A 16177-nucleotide genomic window follows, 5' to 3' on the forward strand; every position below is an offset into this window, starting at 1 on the left:
CCAGGGCGCATTATGTCACCGTCGCCGGATAAAGACCCCCCTCTCCGATGCCAAAATGCATCCCTGCATCCCCCCGCCCTCCCCATCACTGCAGAACTGCCCCCCCCCCGGGACCTTGGGGCCACCCCGCTACCTCCCCCTCCCAGCACCTTCCCCCCAACACTGGGGGGGGGGCAATGAATGGTGCCCAGCCCCGAAGAACGCCCCCTCCCGCCGGCGTCGGGACCACCGCCTCTCGGACCAAAGCTGAACTCGCCTGGACACAGGTCCCACTGCCCCGGCGGCACCTGGGGAGGGGGGGCTGGGGCAGGGCTCCCCCCTCCCCCCCTGCTAATTAGCATCCTTTTTAATTATCCCCTACCACCTCATGGGGGGGAAATGGGGAATAGCAGGAATAACCCCCCCGGCCCCTCCTCTGCTCTTGTTTTTGTTGTTCCCATTTTATCCCCAAGGAGAAGGTGGGTTTGGACCCGGTTTTTGGTGATGGGTAGCGGGGGGGGAGGTGGGGGGGGGCCGGGCCCGGGGCTGCCCCAGTGACTGGCTGAGATTGGGCTCCCACATGGTGGAAAAGACACCAGAAAGAGGCAGAAACTGGAAAAATACAACAAAAAAAACCCCAATAAACAAGAAAAACCCAAAACCCTGGAACAAAACCAACCCAACCACCACAACAGCAGAAATTAAACTCGAGCCTCGACGCCGAGTCCCACCCCAACGTTTCCTGGAGGCTCCGCCAATTTAAGGATGTATTATAGTTTTTGCTTCTAGTTTCTTTATTTTGTATAAAGGAGAAACAAATAAAGTATGTTTTTGTGTTTACTGATTATTTATTGTACTTTAGTCATCGGAGGCTCCGAATTTTTCTATTTTGAAGGCAGGGAGGGGGTGGCGCTGGGGAGGGGGGCAAGAGGATAGAGGGGGGGGAGAAAAAGGAAGAAGGATGGAAAAGGAAAGAAAAAAAGTTGTTTTCTGAAAGCGTCGTGGGTTTCCTGTCCCCGCTGCCTCTTGCGGAGGCTGTTAGTGTGAATGGCTCTTGTTGTTCAATGTGAATAAAAAACCTTTTAGTTACCTACTGTTCGGTCACCTGGTCCCTTTCATTTTATTTTATTTATTTTTTTTTTTTTAAGACAAGACCACGAGAGATGCTGGCTGGGCTGCCCTGCTCCCCCACCGTCCCCCAGCCCTGCGCGGGGTCTGGAGGAGCAGTCCCCATCGGTCCCCTGGGTGGGACGGGTGCCGTCGCCCCTGTACAAGGTGATGCTGCTGCATCACCCACCCGGTACCCCAGGCCTCCCCACTCCCCCCAGCTCTCCGGCACCGGGGGGGGCACATTGCCCAGCTCAGCGCTTTCCCCCACAGCAGAGAGCCCGGTGCATAATTTCTTTCTCCTTACGGGGGGAGGTACTGTGTGTACCCCCCAAGACCCCCCCCACCAGGGCACCCCAGAGGCACCCGCAGCCCTGCTGGCAGAGCATCCCCATGGGGGAGCCGCCGGAGTGCCGAGGGGTCAGCAGGGCTGCTGGAGGGGGACACCGGGGGGGGAACACCAAGGGGAGGGGGGTCTGGGAACGCCATCAGCAGCTTTTGCCCCATCTGCCCCAGGGGGGCACGGAGGGCAGGCAGGAGGAGGGTATCCTCCCCCAGCACCCCAGTCTGCTCCCCTTCCTCTCCTGCTTTCCCACTCTTGTTTTCTGAGATACAAAAATAAATAAAGTCCAAGGCAGGCTGCAGCTCTGAACTAATATTTAAAATGCAAAATCATGGCAGAGTTTCCCCCCCTCCTTGTCTTGCAGTAAAAAGATATAAACAGAATAAATTACCTTCCCTCACTGGCTTACGAGAGTCCCTCTCTCCTGACCTGAATTTTAAGTCCTGGCTTGGCTCTAACACGGAGCACCAATGATTTATGAAAAGCCAGCCACTTCTCTGCATATTTTCTCTGTTCAGCCAAGTGGTGGAATTTATCCTTCCTATACCATTACCAGCATTAATAACAAGGTGGCAAACGAGCCAGGCCGAGCCCCAAGGGATCCCTCAGCCAGGAGCTGGGGCCATCACAAAGACATCGGACTGTTATCACCCACCAAGCAAAGCACCTTCTCCCCTTTTAACAGGTGGGGAAACTGAGGCAGGAGTGCAGCCGGCTGCTCCCTTCTGCTCCACCCCTTCCAGGCTGTCAGTGTTTTCAGGTAACGGGTGCTTTTTATAAAGACAGGGCAAAGTGTTGTTAAATAACTCCCTCCCAGCATCATTTTGAGGATTATAAAACGGAGCACAAGGTCATTCACTGGGTGAACGCTGACTGCTGTTATTATTATTATTATTATCATTATTATACCCAAGGCATACACCTGAGGGCTGTTCGCAGGCTGCTGGGGCACCCCAGCTCTGGGACCCAGTGGGGGAACAGGCTGCAGGAGGGATTTTGGATGATGCTGGCATGCTCCAAGCTGCCACCTCGTGTGCAGGGGGCCGGGGGGCTCTGTGCAGGAGGACGAGGCTCAGCGGGAGCAGCCATCCGAGCAGGGACCCGCTGGCACGGAGGAGCTTTACCGGTTGGGCCCCGCAGCTCAGAGCTGGGTGTAGGAGCCAAACCTTCCCCCAGGTAAACTGGCCGGGGGCTACTGCTGCCCTGGGCTTGCCCATCCCGGCAAACACCCACCTGCGGCTTGGCACCAGCAGAAGGGACCTGATGGCTGGGGAGAGCACGGTGTCAGGCAAAGGGCCGGATCCCGGCCACAGGACACGGAGCTGGCCTTGCAGGGAGCAGCCGGGTTCAGCCCGTTGGTTATCTCAGCCCTTAACCACAGCCAGGGCTGGGGTTCCCATTGCAACCAGGGTCGGGGTACAGCACCACAACTGAGATGGGGGTCCCCATCACAGCCAGGGTCCCCACTGCAGCCAGGGTCAGAGTATGGCATCACAACCAAGACGGGGGTCCCCATCACAGCCAGAGTCCCCATCAGCCCAGCAGTCCCAGAAAGGAACCAGCACCCAGGGTTCACGCCTGCCTCCAGCTGCAGGGTGACCACGGGTGACACCCCCCCCCCCCAGCTGGGGCTATGCCACCCCCAGCAGGGTGTCCCCCAGGTCACCTGCACCCCCACGTCCCTGCCAGGGACATCCAAAGCCCAAGCGCTCCCTTGTCAAGGCAAGGAGGGGGCAAAGCTCCCCGTTGGGGTGCTGAGGGTAGTCACCCTAAACCCCACGGTCATGCCCGTGTCACCACCAGCAATAACCCTCCCGTGGGACTGTGCTGGGGAAACACCACCGCAACTCCTGGCTCCCCCCGGGCCCCGGCAGAGCAGCAGCAGTCCTGGGAAGAAACTCCTTTTCGAAAGCTGTTGGGCAAACATCAATGCTATTTTTTTTTTCTGACCTTTTTCCCTTTTTTGGGGGGAAGGGGAAGGTCTGCAGAAGGTGGAAAGTAATCAGGTTTTGGACCTGGGATAAAAAATGGCTGGAGTAGGTTGGGCTGACTCCTTATAATTAATAGTGTGCCTCGTGATAGGATTCTCCAGCCTTCGGTGCTGCCTGGAAACACCTTTTTACATAAGCTATTGCTCACGATGGAGTGGCAGAGTTTTGATTTATGGGGTTTTGGCCTCCAAGAAGCACCTGGGGAGCTGGCCTGGCCGGTGGGAGGTATCGGGGGGAGAGGGGAAAAGGGCCGAGGGCAGGGAGGGTGTTTCTGGGGGGCTGGCAGCCGGGTCCCGAGGCAGGCACCCGGCCAGGGGAAAGGGCTTTGTGGGGGATGCCTGTGATCCGGGGTCTGAGATAGTCCTGGGGCTGAGCCCTCTCTGCTCCGAAGGGGAGGAGGAGGTTGAAAAGGGTTTTGGGGCAGGAGAAGGCTTGTCTCCCTGCCCGACATCACTAGGTGATGCTTGGGGCATGGGCTCAGCTGGGGAACCGGGGAGCAGTCGGGGTTGGGGAGCCCCGGTGGGAGCAAGACCCCACATTGCCTGGGGATGGGAGGAAGGAGGGGGGGAGAAATGTTGTTGGGGAGACACAAAAAACCCTGGGAGGTGCAAGAGCAAAGGGCTAAAAGCAAATGCAGCACTAGAGAGTGGGAATGGGGGAGAGCAGGAAAGCCTGGAGGAAAGGGGTGAATGGGAAAAAGAGTGGGATGGGGGAAAAAGGGGGATCAAGGGGGCTCCGGGATGGGGTACACACACACACACACACACACACACATTGGTGCACCTTGGAGCCCGCGGGTGTTAAACAGAGCCGGGGAGCTCTGCCAATAAATCACCGTAACAAGCAGGTCCGTGTGTGTTGTTCTCTTCTGACCGCAGACAGCGCGGCAGGAATAGGAGAAGATTGTAATAATTAATAATCATTAGAATAATAATGTATAAAGACAGTAGCAAAGTAATTAGTCAGAGAGGGAGCGCTTGCTAATTGAGGCGGGGAGCTGCAGTCCAAACAGCCTGGGGAGGAGCAGGGGAGGGAGGGGAGGGAGGACCGAGGGTTGGGGGACACGGAGGAGGATGCCCGGCACGTCCATGGGGCAGAGCAGGACATGTGTACCCCAGTCCTGCCCTTGGACAGGCAGGGGAAGGACAGGCAGAGCCCCAGCTCCATCCCTGCCTCCAGTGTGAGTCCCGGTCTCGTCCGCCCTGCGTGCCTCAGTTTCCCCATCCCTACATGGATGCTGCGTGCTGGGGCAGAGGCTGTGGGAGCAGTCCGGCCTCACGTCCGCCAGGCAACAGGGCTTTATTTTGGTTATTTTGGAGGAAAGCAAGCAGAGGGTGCTGCAGGGCAGAGGCAGGGGTGGGCATCACTCCAGCCCCAGCTGGCTCTTCAGGGCCCGCAGCTGGGCTGCCTGGATGCTGCCGCCCCCGCACACCACCACCACCACGGAGGCCAGCGGGGTCCGCAGCCGCCCCTCGCACTGCAGCCGCTGCAGCCGCCCCGTGTAGAGCAGGGCCAGGGCGGCCCCGCACGCCGGCTGCACCAGCATCCTCTCGTCGTCTGCGGGGACAAGAGCGGGGGGACACCCTGAGCCGCCTGCCCACCCCGTCCCCATCAGCCCCCTGTGGAGCCAGGGTCCCCCCAGCACCCTGACTCCAGCCTGTCCCAGGACCCAGTGGTGTCCCTGTCACCCCTGCCATGCCCGGCTGGCCCCTGCTCACCCAGGAACTGCTCCACGGCTCGCACAGCCTCCGTGTCCTCCACCACCTGGGAGATGACTTGGCACTCCCGGGCACACTCCAGCGCCCGCGCCGCCACCGTCTTGGCTCCCAGGCACTTGGCCACGCTGGGACAGGAGGGGAAGGAGGCGGTCAGGGTGGTCCCGGGACGCTTCGGTGAGCTGGGCTGAGACCCACCAACTCGTTGCACGCATGGCCGCTCCCACGAAGCCTGGCTCACCTGGTGATGTCAGGCAGGGAGACGAGCCGGCCGGCTGCCAGCGCCGCGTGGAAGCTGTGGGCCCCCCAGGTCTCAGCGGCGACGATGGGGATGTCCTGCCAGCCCACCTGGTGCAGGCCGGCCACGACGCCCGCCAGCAGCCCCCCGCCGCCCACCGCCAGCAGGATGGCGTCCGGTTTGGTCTCCAGCGAGTCCTTCAGCTCCCGGACCAGGCTGGCGTGACCCTGCCTGCGGGGTGAGGGGGGGGACACGGGGGACAGAGGATGCAGCCTGGGGACATCCTGAGCCAACCCAGACCTCAGGGCAGGGGAGGCAGGAGCTGAGCCCTGGCAGCACTCACCACACTGCGGGGTGGTCAAAGGGGTGGATGCTGACCCAGCCCTCGGTCTGTGCCAGCTCCAGGGCTCTCCTGTTGGCTTCATCCCACACCTGGGGGGGGGACAACAGGGGCTCAGCGGGGCCGCATCCAGCCCTCATGCCCCAGAGATCGGTCCCTTGTCACCGCAGGGCTGGGGGACACCAGAAACCCACGCAGGGCGCTGGGCTGAGGTGGGTGACCCTGCCGCAATGCCGGGGTGCAGGTGATGCAGGAGGGGGAAACTTCGGGATGGGGTTTGCCATGCACATCCCTGGCATCGCAGAGCAGGCTGAGCTCAGGCTCAGCCCCCTCTGCTCCCTCCCAGACCCCAGTTTTAGGGGGCTGACCGCGGGGGTACCTGGCCGGAGACCTCCACCTCCGCCCCCAGCTCCTCCAGCTTGCGTATGGTGGCGGGGCTGGTGGTGCTGGGGACCACGACGGTGACCGGCAACCCAAGCTTCTTGGCTGCGTACGCTGCCGCCAGACCCGCGCTCCCCCCTGCGGAAAGCGGGGGTCAGGCAGGGCTTGGGCCCCCCCTGCACCCTCCATATCACTCGTGAGCATCCCCCCACAGCTCCCCCCTTGCCCCAGCTCAGGGCCCAGTTACCTGAGGAGCAAACGAAGCGGCAGCAGCCCTTCTTGGCAGCCTGAAAGGCAGGAAGGAAGGAGGGAAGGGGACGGCTGTGTCCCCCTGCCGTGCCCCCTGTAAGGGCATGAGCAGCACCCTGCCCACGCCGTGCCCACGCTCACCTCCTGGCAGAGGTGGCCGATGCCCCGGATCTTGAAGGAGCCCATGGGCTGGACGTTTTCCAGCTTCATGTAGACCTTAGTGCCTGCCGCCCTGGACAGGGGCAGGCTCTCCAGGACGGGCGAGACGATGTGGAAGGGCTTCTCGCCCCCGCTGGGCTGGGCTGCCATGGCCCCAGCGATGGATGCTCTGCCAGGGAGAGGGGGGGGAGGCACCGGCTGCTCCCTGTGAGGTCCCCCCCCGCAGCCCCGCTGCCCTCCCCGGGCTTGGTATGGGGTACAGGAGCCCCTCAGGAGGGACAAGGCTGTCCCCAGTGTCCCCTCCTGGCTCCGGGATGCAGCAGCACCGAGCCCTGGGGTGCAGCGATGCGTCCTCCCTGCCAGAGCCCCAGGACAAGCTGGGCCACCCCCTCCTCCAGCATTCTGGTCCCCAAGCCCCCTGTGTCCCCAAGTGCCCCCCGCACGCCCTGTCCCCTAACTCAGCCGGGGCCACCCCACAGTGGGGATTACCTGGTGTCCTGGAGGGCCTCGCTGCATGTCCCCAGCTCCTCGCCCACAGCCAAGTTTGGGGGACGGAGGAGGGAGAGGTGATGTCGGAGGGGCCGTGCCAGTGTCCCCAAGTCCCCGTGTCCAGCCATGCAGCAGGGCAAGGGGCAGGGGTTAAACATTGCCCTGGCCCCGGCTGTTTGCTCAGCACCGGGCGGGTTTTTCCAACCACGGGGCTGGATCCGTGCCGAAAGCGCCCAGCCGTGGCCCGGGCACGGTGCCGGGTGCCCTGAGCGGGGACAGCCATGTGCAGCTCCGGCAGCCAAATCCCAGCGTCCTTCGCATGCCCAGGAGATGGGATGTGGGCACCCAGGAGACGGGGGGGGGAGGAATAGGAGAGGCAGCTCCCAAATGGCTTTGGGGGTCCCCAAGGGTTTGCCCCCACCAGCTGGGCACAAGCACCGGCTCTTCTTGGGTCCAGCCAGAAACACGTCCCAGTGGATTTGAGGACTTTGCCCATTTGACCCAGACCTCCGGTAGAGTGAGGGCAGCCTGTGTGCCCCAAATCCCTGGCAAACAGCCGAGACACCCCCCATCGCCTCCAAACAAGCCATCACACTTCTATGCCCACCCTGCCAAGCCCCACCACCCCGGGGCAGCCCCGGGCCCGCCTCCGAGCCACACGTCCCCAGGGGGGCTCAGCCCTGCCAGCTAGGTAAGATGCCCGGGATGAGCCATCCCCCCCGAGCTCCGGCTGGCCAAGCCAGGCACCCTGCGGGCAGGAGGGGTCTGGGGGGGGGGGACGGTCCCCACACACCTCGCAAAGGTGCCCCAGGACCATCCCCTGGAGAGGGGGCTGCCCAGAGGGACCCAGGCAGAGCCTGGCTGAGACCCGAGGTCCAGCAGCCCCCCAGGCAAAGCAGGCAGAGCCCCGCCACTGCTTTCCCCCAGGACAGCCTGGGACCCCTTCTTGTCACCCAGCCCTGGTGACACTCCCCAGGGTGAGGGTCCCCCCAGCACGTGCCCTACCTCTGCGCCAAGGGGCTGGCTCTGTCCCCAGAGGGCGAGGAGGAGGAGGAAGGTGGGATCTGGAGGAAGGTCTGACCCTGGCTCCTCACCCTGCAGCCGCAGAGGATTTCTCTGTCCCTCTGGCCGGAGGAGTCTGAAAGCAGAGGCCGCTTTGGCACGAAGTTAGTCCAGTCCCCCTCCGTGGTGGCTCCATGGGGGTCCCAAGGGGGGGGCCACTGCACACGAGCTGGCACATGCACGACACAGCCAAATGGGGTGCACTGGGAACTCCTCTGACTCCCCGCTGCCAGGCAGACCGCAGTGAAACCGACCCCAGAATATGGGATTTCAGTCCCCTGACCCAAACTGTGCTGCAAAGCCCCCCTGAGCGCACCACTAATGACAGGCACCGAGCAGGGCGTGGGCTCCAGGGCAGCCCTGTTCCTGATGGAGCTGGCCTTCGGTGGCAACGAAATGACTAACTCCCTGCTTCTCACACTATCATTAGGCTTCAGAGTGAACAGCACACAGCACAGGCAGGGTCAGCACAGAGGCACAGTGCTGCCTGCACTGAGCCATGCTGCTTTTGGGTCATGGGGGACTGGAAATGTGGGGGATGATGAGGCTTTCTTGAATGGGGGCACCGAGGCAGGGGGGTACTCAAGCTCCAGCTCCCCTGGGGAGCCGTAGAGGGATGCCCCATCTCACACTGGGCAGAGGGGCTGCAATCGCTTCCCTGGGGATGGGCCAGGGATGGGCCCTGGGGACCCTTGGTGGCAGGTGCTGGGGAAGGGGTGCAAGGAGCCCCCCCACCGCTCACAGGGAGGAGGCTGGGGACCCCCTCGGCGAGGGCACCACATTTCAGCTCAGCCCTTGGGAGCTTCAGGGTCCCTTTCCACCCTGCACCCACCTCCCCATCCCCCCTTTTATCCCCCTTTGGCTCCATCCCCATGCTGGGAAGTCAATGCCAGGCTGTCACCCCCTCACCCCTGGCCAGGGTCCCTGGGTGACAGCCTCAGCCAAGAGCCGCTGCAGCTGGGGCGATATTTAACCACTTCTGTTTGTTTTTCTGCTTTTAAGAAAATAAAAAAAGGAAGGGAAGAGCAACGCAGCCACTGCTGCATTTCCAGCATGCTGCGTCCTCAGCATCGATGTGCCCATCCCTCCTCGCTGCCCCATCATTCGGTAGCAGTGACCTCCTCCTACCCGGGGAAACTGAGGCACGGGGACCCCCTGAGCCCTGCCCCAGGAGCCCGCAGACCATGGGGACACCAGGGTACATGGGCACAGGCTCTGCCACCCCCCACCTTACCTGCAACCCCCCAGCACAGGGGGTTTTGGACACCCAGTCCTGTCCAGGGCATCCATCCCAGCTTTTGGGGTGCCAGCCCCCCAACAGCCCAGACCTGCTGCAACCAAGCCCCACACAGCCCCCAGGGAGCTACAGGGCCCCCCAGCAGCCCCCAGCCCTGGTGGGAACCTGGCGCCTTCAAAGCGCTGCCGAGCACCAGCTCATTAATCCCCCAGTAATGACCTCGTTATTCCTAACGAGGCAGAGCGGATCAAGGGAGCTGCGGTAAGAGGATTTTGCAACGGGGGTTTTGGGGCTGGGGGAACACAGGTGGCAGAGGAGGGGAAGACAAAAGGGATGAGGATGGTCACCCCGTCCTGGGGGGCGAGCGGTGGGACCTCCCCCCTTCAGCCCACACCCCAGGCTCCCCCATTTCAGCAGCTCTGCCCTACACCAGGTACCCAGCCTGACGCAGCAGCAGAGAAACCTGAGCAGCCTGCACCCCAAAAGAGCCCGGCCTGGCTGGCTGCACACCCTCCCACCGGGGCTGGGAGGCAGCGGAGAAGCAGGGAGCACCCCGTTAATTTAGGGGGAGAAGATCGCTGCGTCAGCCCAACCCTTATATGAGACACCAGAGAATCTCGGCAGAGGGCAAAGCACAGCCACCACCTCTGCTGCACGCAGACCGCTTTATTTGTCACAGCCAAACCAGCTCACTCCCCTCCTCTCTGCCCTGCGGGCGAGCCCCAGCCTCCCAGGACCTCCCCTTTTCTGGGAAGAGCCCCCCAAACCAGGTGTCAGTACCCAGGGAAACGGACCCGGGGCCAGATCCCCTCGGCGGGGAGGGGACACGGCGCCTTGCACAGCATAGCCGGCACCGCGGGGATGCAGCAGCGAGAGGCAGAAGCAGAAAGAGCCGGGGGCGCAGGGGACCCCCCCCTTGCACCCAAAGCCAGTCCCCTGGGGATAGGGGAGAGTGGGTAGCGCTGCGACCCCCCACCACCCAGCTGCCCCCCCCGTAAGGGATCCCCACGCAGGACAGATGCCTGCGGATGGACGGACAGACGGGTTCAGCCCGGCGGCACCCGCTCAGTCCCAGTGGACCTTGATGGGGGGGAAGGTCCAGAGGTCGGGGTGGCCCATATGCAGCAGGGTGCTGCAGGGTGACGTGCTCCAGCGGAAGGGGGGCACGTCATCCCAGGCGGGACCGCTGGCGGCCACCAGCCCGAAGGTGGGGGCCATGCCCAAGGAGGTGACCTGGTGCCGGTGTCGGGGAGAGAAAAAAAACAGGGGTGCAAGTCAGCATGGGGAAGCGGCAACACAGACTGGGGGGAGCTGTCGGAGGGGGGTGAACCCCCAAAGAGGGGACCTCCAGCTCCCCCCCCAGCTCCCCCGGGGCTGCCGTGGCTCCCCCACCTTCATGTCGGTGCCGCCGTGGCAGCGCTGGCGCAGGGCAGGGAAGGGGTAGGTGCCGTTGCGGGGGTTGAGGTCGGAGCGGGCGGAGATGGCGTTCTCGGCGTTCTGGGGGGGGTCACAGCCCTCGCACCGCGACAGCGGGTCCCGCAGGTAGTTGTTGGACCTGCAAAGTGGCCAAGACAGAGTTGTGGTGAAGGCGGGGGGGGGGGATTTTTTATAACGATGAAAAACTCACCCCCGAGTGTTGCAAATCCCTAGGGGGGTGTGGGGAACACCCAGGTTTGGAGGGTCCCCAGCACCCACCTCATCAGGCGGACCATGGAGTCCACGTCGCGGACCAGCGTCTGGTTCCGGCGGAAGATCTGGGCGCGCGGGTTCTTGTCGTAGGTGAACCAGTCGCCGTATTTCTTCACCAGCTCCCGGTTCCCGCTGGCATTGAAGATCTCCTCAAAGTACCTGGGGGGTGGGGGGGTGGGAACCCAGCAAGTCAGCACCCAAGGGTGGGGGCAAGGCCAGCATCGGCTGCCCCCCTTTATGGGGCATCAGTGGGGTGGGATGAGGCCGGACGGAGCTCACGGCAGGTTGTAGCTGGCCCAGTAGCCCTGCTGGTACAGCAGCTCCGTCTGATCAGCCGCCACCACCAGGCCCCTGCGCCGGGAGGAAGAGCATCGGTTAGAGCAGACAGTGAAATCGAGCAGGGATGGGGGGAGGACATGCTGGAAAGGGGGGCAGCCCAGGTGGGGGTCCCCACTGCTGGGTTCCCACCCTAGCCAGGGGTGCTGGGCGCCCATCACCTCCATACAAGCATTCCCGGAGAGCCTTTAGCCGCAAACCGGCAGCACAGGCAGCTCCTGCCTGTATTTGCATCCCCATCGCCCAACTCCCACCCCGTTGGGCCGGGGCAGACAGGACCCTTAGGGCTTTCCCAAACCCATGGGGACGGGCGAGGAGATGCTTCCGCGTGGCTCAGCACAGAAGCCAGCGCTCAGGGAACAACAGGGGCACTCACGGGATCTGCTCCAGCACGGTCAGCACGCCCTGCGGCGGGCTCACTTTCCCCGGCGTGAAGGCGTTATAGTCCACCACCATCCACTGGTTGTTGTACCTGGCACAGAGAAGGGGGAAAGCATCCCTCTGGCAGCCAGCCTTTCCCCAGGAACATCCCTGCTGCCTGGGGGGAGCATCCCTCCATCCAATCCCATCCCTCCGGGAAAACATCCCACGCCCCATCACGCCCCGCTCACGTGCCGCTGTTGAACCGTCGGAAGACGGCGGCCCACTCGGGACCGCTGCGGGCCAGGCGGTTGGCCACGATGTTCCTCAGCCACTCCAGGACGCTGCCCCGTGGGTCCAGGTACTTCCACCGTGCCGGGTTGTTGTTCCCGATGGTGGTTTCCAGTGCTACCTGCGGGGAGGGAAGCAATAGGGAGGGCAGCAGAACGGGGGGGGTCCCCGAGGACCAGACCCCACTCACCAACCCGCTGCTGAGGATGTAGAAGTCATCCCCGGAGAAGATGGTGCCAGGGTAGGAGGAAAACACCTGGATGCTCCCGGGGATCTGAGAATTGCCTGGAGTGGGGGGACGCAAAAGCAGGGGAGCATCAGAAGGGGGGTGTCAGACGCAGCCCCCCCAGCCCAGCCCACGCACCGCTGGCCGAGACACGGAAGGGCAGCGTGTACTTCTTGATGATGCGCAGCATGGACTGGTAGGAGGTCCAGGTGTCGTGGGCGACCAGGAGATCCTGATGGCCCGGCAGCAGCTTGAGGAGGGCAGAGCAGGAGCCCGAGCCCAGGACGCGCCGTGGGGAGGAGCGGTTCAGGGCAGACTCCAGGTCCTCCAGGTCACCCCCCAACTGCAGCAGGCTGGGGGGAAGCAAGACCCGGGGTATCAGGTGGGGGACACCCCAGCCCAGGAGCCGAGCTGGCTCAGAGCTCGCTCTCTGTCTCTCCGTCCAGGCCGGAGGGCATTTCTCCATCCCACCCTGGTGCAGGTGCTAGTGCCAGGAGCACCCTGGCAGCCTGAGCAGGGAGGGAAGGGTGAGCACAGCAGTAGGGAAACTGAGGCAGGGGGCTGCAGCAGACCTGGGCGGGGTGGTCCCACCACCCAGCCCATGGTGCTGGGGAGGAGGACAACCTGCCTTGGCTCCATCCTGCCCCAGCAGCAGAGGACAAGCACCCAGAGAAGGTGGGCGAGGGGGACTGGGAGCAAAACTAGGTGTCCTTGGACATCCAGAAATCGTCCCCACGGCCCCCCCCAGCAGCACCCCAACCCCTGGGGCGACCACCCCCCAATCCCCATCACCTCCGAGAAGGAGCTTACAGGAAGCCGAAGGGCGCCAGGGTGAACCTGCCCTGGGGGAAGTCCAGGCGCCCGTTGTAGCTGTCCTCCAACCCCTTCAGCTGCAGCAGGGCCAGGCGCACCTGCAGGGACAGGGGACAGAGCTGGCACTCGGCTCCCGCGGGGAAGAGGGGCGAGGGATTTTGGGGAACGGGCTCCCCCCTTCCCCCGGGGGACGCAGCAGAGCCGGTGGGTCCTGGCGCTGCTGCAGAGGCAGGAGGCGGCGCGGGGGGAACTGTCACCATCAGCAGGGCCATGACTCAGCACCAGCGGCCGAGGGGGGCCGAGCCACCCCCTGTGCACCCCAACAGCAGCACGTGAGGCTTCGGCGGGGAGAAAGTCACGAGTCGCTTCTGCTCGCCCAGGGGAGGAGGATCCACAGCGGCCACATCCCTGTCATCCCACCTGGAGCCCGGCCAGGACCGCGGGTACCCCTCGCTGCCTTGTCCCCTCCTCTTGATTAAAGCCCCAGTTAGCCCAGGGGGATGTAGGGGGGTTCACTCTGGGTGGGGGTACCCCATCCTCACCTGGTGCCAGTACTCGGGGTCCTCCCCTTTCCCCATCTTCTCCTCCATCCAGCCCAGGTTGGCCTCGAGGTAGCTCCGCAGCTTCTCGCAGTACTCGCTCTCATACTTGAAGGGGCCGCAGTAGCCCACCATGGTGTTCATCCAGTGCATGTACATCAGCTGGGGGACACGGCGGTGGGGTCACCGGTGGGGGTCAGCCGGGGCAGAGGGGAAGAACCGCGTCGCGTCATGCCCCTCGGGACCTCGGTTTCGGAGGGGTCACCCCTTACCTGCTCGGAGACGGCGGCCTCGGCGAGCCCGGCGGCGTAGGCCTGCAGGCTGTCGCTGTACGAGGCATTGGTGGTCACCTCCAGGAAAGCCCAGCTGGGGGGACACGGACACGGGTGGGACACGGACACGGGTGGGACGGGGCGCCCCACCCGCGACAGCTCCCTCGAGGCCGCCCCCGACGCCCCATCCCCGCTCGCCTCCGTACGAGCCCCCGCCCTGTCCCGCCCCGTCCCGTCCCGTCCCCCGCCCGGGGCAGCCCGGCCCTGCCCGGCCCGGCCCTACCCGACGGCGGAGATGCGGTCGTCGAGGCTGGCCCAGGCGACGGCGGCGGGGCGGCGGCCGGGCAGGACGCGGAGCCGCCCCGAGCCGGGCTCCAGCAGCACGGAGACATTGCGGGGGGGCGGCGGGGCGGCGGCGGCAGCGGGTCCTGCCCCGGCCAGGGCGGCGGCCAGCGCGACCGCTACCAGCGCCCGCAGCGCCGCCATGGCGGGACGGCGGCGGGGGCGGGGCGCAGGGCAGGGGGCGGGGTTGAGGGGCGGGACGGCGACAGGGCCACGCCCCCGGCAGCGCCCGCCTGCGCTGCGGGCGTGGGGGGGGGGCCCCGCAGCCCGCCCCACAAACACGCCCTGTTGCCCCCCCCCTGGTCCTAGCCCCCCACCCAGCCCCACGCACGTGTCCACGCCTCCCACACGGCCCCATCTCCCCCCCCTCCTCTCTCCCTGCACACCCAGCCCCCCAGCCCCACGCCCGCGGGAGATGTGCGCAGGTTCACACCCTCCCCCCCAGCCGTGCCCCACCATTGGGGAGCACGCGTGGGCCCCCTCGCCGTGGGGAACGCGGCCCCCGGCGTGTTCCCCGTGGGGTCCAACCCCAGCCGGTGCAGCCGGTGGGGAGTGCTTCAGTGAACGCCTGACAGCGGGGGGGGAGGGCTGGGCCCCACTAGGGTTTCGGGCTGGGAGGGAGGGACACGCGAGGTATTGGTGCCCAGCCCACGGGCCCCAGCGCCACCGCAGCCCCGGCCTTGTGCAATCCCGGCCGGTGCCTGTTTACTGCCCTCCCCGCTCCTCCAGCGGGCAAAGTCCCCCCGAGGCGCTGGGTGTCCCGGCGGGGGGGGGGGCAGAGGGCTCGGAGCCCCCACCCGCGGTGGCAAGATCACCGTGGGGTGTGTAAAGTCCCCGTTGCCTGGCCCTGTATAGCCCCCCGCTTGGTGTTACCCCGAGCACCGCCGCAGCTGCCTGCCTGAGGCCTGGCACGCTCGTGCCATGCCATGGCAAGGCGCCAGGTAGGACAGAGGTGGGACGGAGCTTTACCCCAAAGCCCCAGAGCCCACGCTGAACCGGGATGCCCAGCAAGTACTGGGGGCTTGGGGGCTCGGCTGGGAGCGCCGGGGTGGGGGTGCTGCTGGGGCACCGTGCCAGGGTGTGTCCCCGTGCCCGGCGGGGAGGGGACCGGTAAAGCCCTTTATTGGATCAGCCCTGGAGCCGGGAAAGGTGCCACACGCCTGGGGCTATTCTGGGCAGGGCAGCACCCCAAAGGCACCACTCGAGCAGGCACGTGGCACGGCCCAGCACGCCCCACCAACTCCCAGTTGCTGCTGGTTAATTTTCCAGTACCACCCAGTGCCCACACATCCCCACTCCTGCTCTCGGTGCTGTACGAGTCCGTGCCGGTCGCCTGCACCCAGCCACGCAGTGAGACGTGAGTGCAGAAACCAAGGTGGGAGCCACAGCGCACCCACCGCCTGCATGAGCAGGGACCCAAGCCATGCGGCAAGCACCAAAATTTGGCCGAAACCCAGGAAAACCAGTCGAGCGGAAAGCAGTGCTGTACCGCAGGGCTGGGGGCAATGCCCAGGGCAAAGCTGGGCTCTGCCCCACGCCCCGGGGCCAGCTCCTGGCAGCGCTTGGCAGGGCCAGGGCTTGCACCCAGTGGGTGCCGCTGGCCTTTGGGTGCTAGGCTGGACCTGGGCTCCTGTTGGAGGCCCTCCAAGCTGGGCGCTGCCTTTGGGTCTTTATTTTCCTTCCTTTCCCCTCTCCCTGGGGAGAAGCGCAGCATTTGACTTCGGTGAGAAACCGGCTCCCCTTGTCAGCTCCGGCTGCGGGGGCCAGCCTGCTGCCTCCTCCCCCCAGAAACTCGGCACGGGGGCTTGCAGGGGGCAGGGGCACGGCCGGGGCTGGGGGCAGCAGGGTGTCCTGGAGCAGGGTACACCAGCCATGCGATAGCTCGGTGCGGTGCGGGACACCGGCGGCAGCAAAGGCCCCTCTGTGGGGTTGCGGGGCCACCGACACGGGGGTCTGTGCAGCTCCGTGCACCGCAGCCCCGGGGCTCGACGCTGGTGTCGCTGCCCTGCCACGGGGCAC

General features: G+C 64.8%; 2 protein-coding genes across 3 annotated transcripts; both read right to left on the reverse strand.

Moving 5' to 3' along the window:
* Positions 1 to 4783: 4783 nt before the first annotated feature.
* Positions 4784 to 6652, reverse strand: SDSL (serine dehydratase like). Its single transcript, XM_050906925.1, has 7 exons — positions 6485 to 6652; positions 6342 to 6381; positions 6093 to 6232; positions 5717 to 5805; positions 5377 to 5604; positions 5139 to 5263; positions 4784 to 4977 (listed from the first exon to the last, which is right to left on the reverse strand). The coding sequence occupies exons 1-7, from the start codon at positions 6650 to 6652 to the stop codon at positions 4784 to 4786; spliced, it is 984 nt and encodes a 327-aa protein (XP_050762882.1).
* Positions 6653 to 9937: 3285 nt separating this feature from the next.
* On the reverse strand, positions 9938 to 14302 carry PLBD2 (phospholipase B domain containing 2). 2 transcript variants are annotated; one of them, XM_050906547.1, is made up of 12 exons: positions 14100 to 14302; positions 13817 to 13910; positions 13548 to 13706; positions 13003 to 13103; positions 12331 to 12545; positions 12157 to 12251; positions 11927 to 12087; positions 11692 to 11787; positions 11259 to 11330; positions 10986 to 11138; positions 10683 to 10845; positions 9938 to 10523 (listed from the first exon to the last, which is right to left on the reverse strand). In XM_050906547.1, exons 1-12 carry the CDS (start codon positions 14300 to 14302, stop codon positions 10356 to 10358), a joined length of 1680 nt encoding a protein of 559 aa, XP_050762504.1. In that variant the 3' UTR covers positions 9938 to 10355. The 2 variants fall into 2 exon arrangements, with proteins under 2 accessions (XP_050762504.1, XP_050762503.1); XM_050906546.1 differs by having other exon boundaries at positions 11927 to 12251.
* Positions 14303 to 16177: the final 1875 nt, after the last annotated feature.

Source organism: Gymnogyps californianus, chromosome 16 (assembly GCF_018139145.2).
Source record: "Gymnogyps californianus isolate 813 chromosome 16, ASM1813914v2, whole genome shotgun sequence".
Classification (NCBI taxonomy): Eukaryota; Metazoa; Chordata; class Aves; order Accipitriformes; family Cathartidae; genus Gymnogyps; species Gymnogyps californianus.

Bases quoted from the DNA above. Each gene is read 5' to 3' on its own strand.
- SDSL (XM_050906925.1), bottom strand. From the start codon at position 6,652: ATGGCAGCCCAGCCCAGCGGGGGCGAGAAGCCCTTCCACATCGTCTCG. The intron at 6,382-6,484 runs GTGAGCGTGGGC...CCTGCCTTTCAG, and splicing joins TCGGCCACCTCTGCCAGGAG to GCTGCCAAGAAGGGCTGCTG. The intron at 4,978-5,138 runs GTGAGCAGGGGC...TTGTCCCCGCAG, and splicing joins AGCCGTGGAGCAGTTCCTGG to ACGACGAGAGGATGCTGGTG.
- PLBD2 (XM_050906546.1), bottom strand. From the start codon at position 14,302: ATGGCGGCGCTGCGGGCGCTGGTAGCGGTCGCGCTGGCCGCCGCCCTG. The intron at 11,788-11,926 runs GTGAGCGGGGCG...TCTCTGTGCCAG, and splicing joins CGACGGTTCAACAGCGGCAC to GTACAACAACCAGTGGATGG. The intron at 10,524-10,682 runs GTGGGGGAGCCA...CACCGGCACCAG, and splicing joins ACGGCGGCACCGACATGAAG to GTCACCTCCTTGGGCATGGC.